The sequence below is a fragment of the Austrofundulus limnaeus genome, unplaced genomic scaffold, assembly GCF_001266775.1.
Source record: "Austrofundulus limnaeus strain Quisiro unplaced genomic scaffold, Austrofundulus_limnaeus-1.0 Scaffold5, whole genome shotgun sequence".
In the NCBI taxonomy this organism is placed as follows: domain Eukaryota; kingdom Metazoa; phylum Chordata; class Actinopteri; order Cyprinodontiformes; family Rivulidae; genus Austrofundulus; species Austrofundulus limnaeus.
In genome coordinates, this window is record NW_013952407.1 from 2,197,987 (window position 1) to 2,199,375 (window position 1,389).

Sequence of the window (1,389 nt, forward strand, 5' to 3'; positions counted from 1 at the left end):
ACCTAATTTTTTCCATAACAAAAACACCCCCAACAGGAACATGCTCTTTCAAGTATGTTTTGATTTATTTCCAAAATAAAAAAAGTAGTGTCATCACAAAACATGATACAAAGATACAGTAACGAAAAAAAAAAAAACCTCCGACATCTTTGAATTGTTTCATGTGCTTTTCTTTTTTTTTCTTRTTGTTTTTGTGACAYTAAAAGCTGCAGAGAGYAAGAACAGATGAAACGAGCTGAAAACCAAAACTTTCAACAAGATATATTCTTTACAAAGCTTTTAAAAAGAGACACGGAGCCTGTCTGGACGACATTAACAACAGCGACAACAAAAGATCTTCATTTCATTCACAACCACAAACAGAAAACAGGCCACTCAGGTTTTTGCACCAATAAACACACATAAAAAAAAAGTTAGAAAAGTACACACATAAAGTCTATAAAATTAAAATGTCACAAAAGTATTTACAGAAAAACACACACACACCACCGCGCAATTACTTTTAATAAAAAATAATAATTTACATTGCATGAGACACATGTTACAAAGAAGTCAATAAACATTCAACAAAATAAACCAAAAAAAAGGTATTTAAATAGAAAAAACAGTTTGAACCTGCTGTGCAAATTCTTTAATCTGTCACAAAGAACACGTCACATGTAAAGTAAACGCATCGAGCCTGGCTGTTAAAAAATCTGGATTTGATAAGGAGTGCATACTTTAGTGCGAAGTGCAAACAAATTGCTTCTCAATGTTGTGCATCAGAATCAGAGTTTTTGGCGGTTTGTACGTTTTCGTAAGCAGCAGTAACGTTTTTTTTTCTCCGTAATAAAATATTCGATAGAAAATCTARTTTTCTATTCTAGAATTGAACCCACAGTTTTGTCGGCCAGTGATATAGCTTTGATATAATTACAATTTAATAGTTTTCTTAGTAGCACAGACCTCTAAACCTTCAGCTTATTCTTCGCTTCGTGTACGTCAGAGGGAGGCGACAGCGCGAGCAGCCGCTGAGTAGCAGGAAGAGTTGGTCCTCCTCTAACCAGGCACTTTATTCACTGTGGRCCCCAGAAGGAGCCGACGGCTGAAAGCTGAGCCGAGCTCGTCCTCTCACCCGGCTCCACCGCTGATTGAACCTCGGCGCTCAKGCGTCGGAGATGCAGTTCTGGATCTTATCCATCCACACCTGAGCGCTGGGAGCGTCGGACGCGCAGAAGTTGTAGACTCTCTTGTTCGTTTTCAGCTGAAAGGGCCATAAGATTGGAGAAGTTGACGGTAACATACGAGAATACAAAAACCCGTGCACCCTAATATTATGATGTACACTCACCGGCCACTTTATTAGGTACACCTGTCCAACTGCTCGTTAACACTTAATTTCTAATCAGC

At 38.5% G+C, this 1,389-nt stretch overlaps 1 protein-coding gene across 2 annotated transcripts in view; it reads right to left on the reverse strand.

Annotated features, from left to right (window-relative positions):
- Nucleotides 1-41: 41 nt before the first annotated feature.
- sbf2 (SET binding factor 2) overlaps nucleotides 42-1,389 on the reverse strand; it is a 121,238-nt gene continuing 119,890 nt past the window's right edge. For both annotated transcript variants that reach the window (XM_014026848.1, XM_014026856.1), the window contains one exon: nucleotides 42-1,243. In XM_014026848.1, the coding sequence (XP_013882302.1) occupies nucleotides 1,145-1,243 (99 nt within the window). In that variant the 3' untranslated portion in view covers nucleotides 42-1,144. The remainder of the gene's footprint in view (nucleotides 1,244-1,389) is intronic.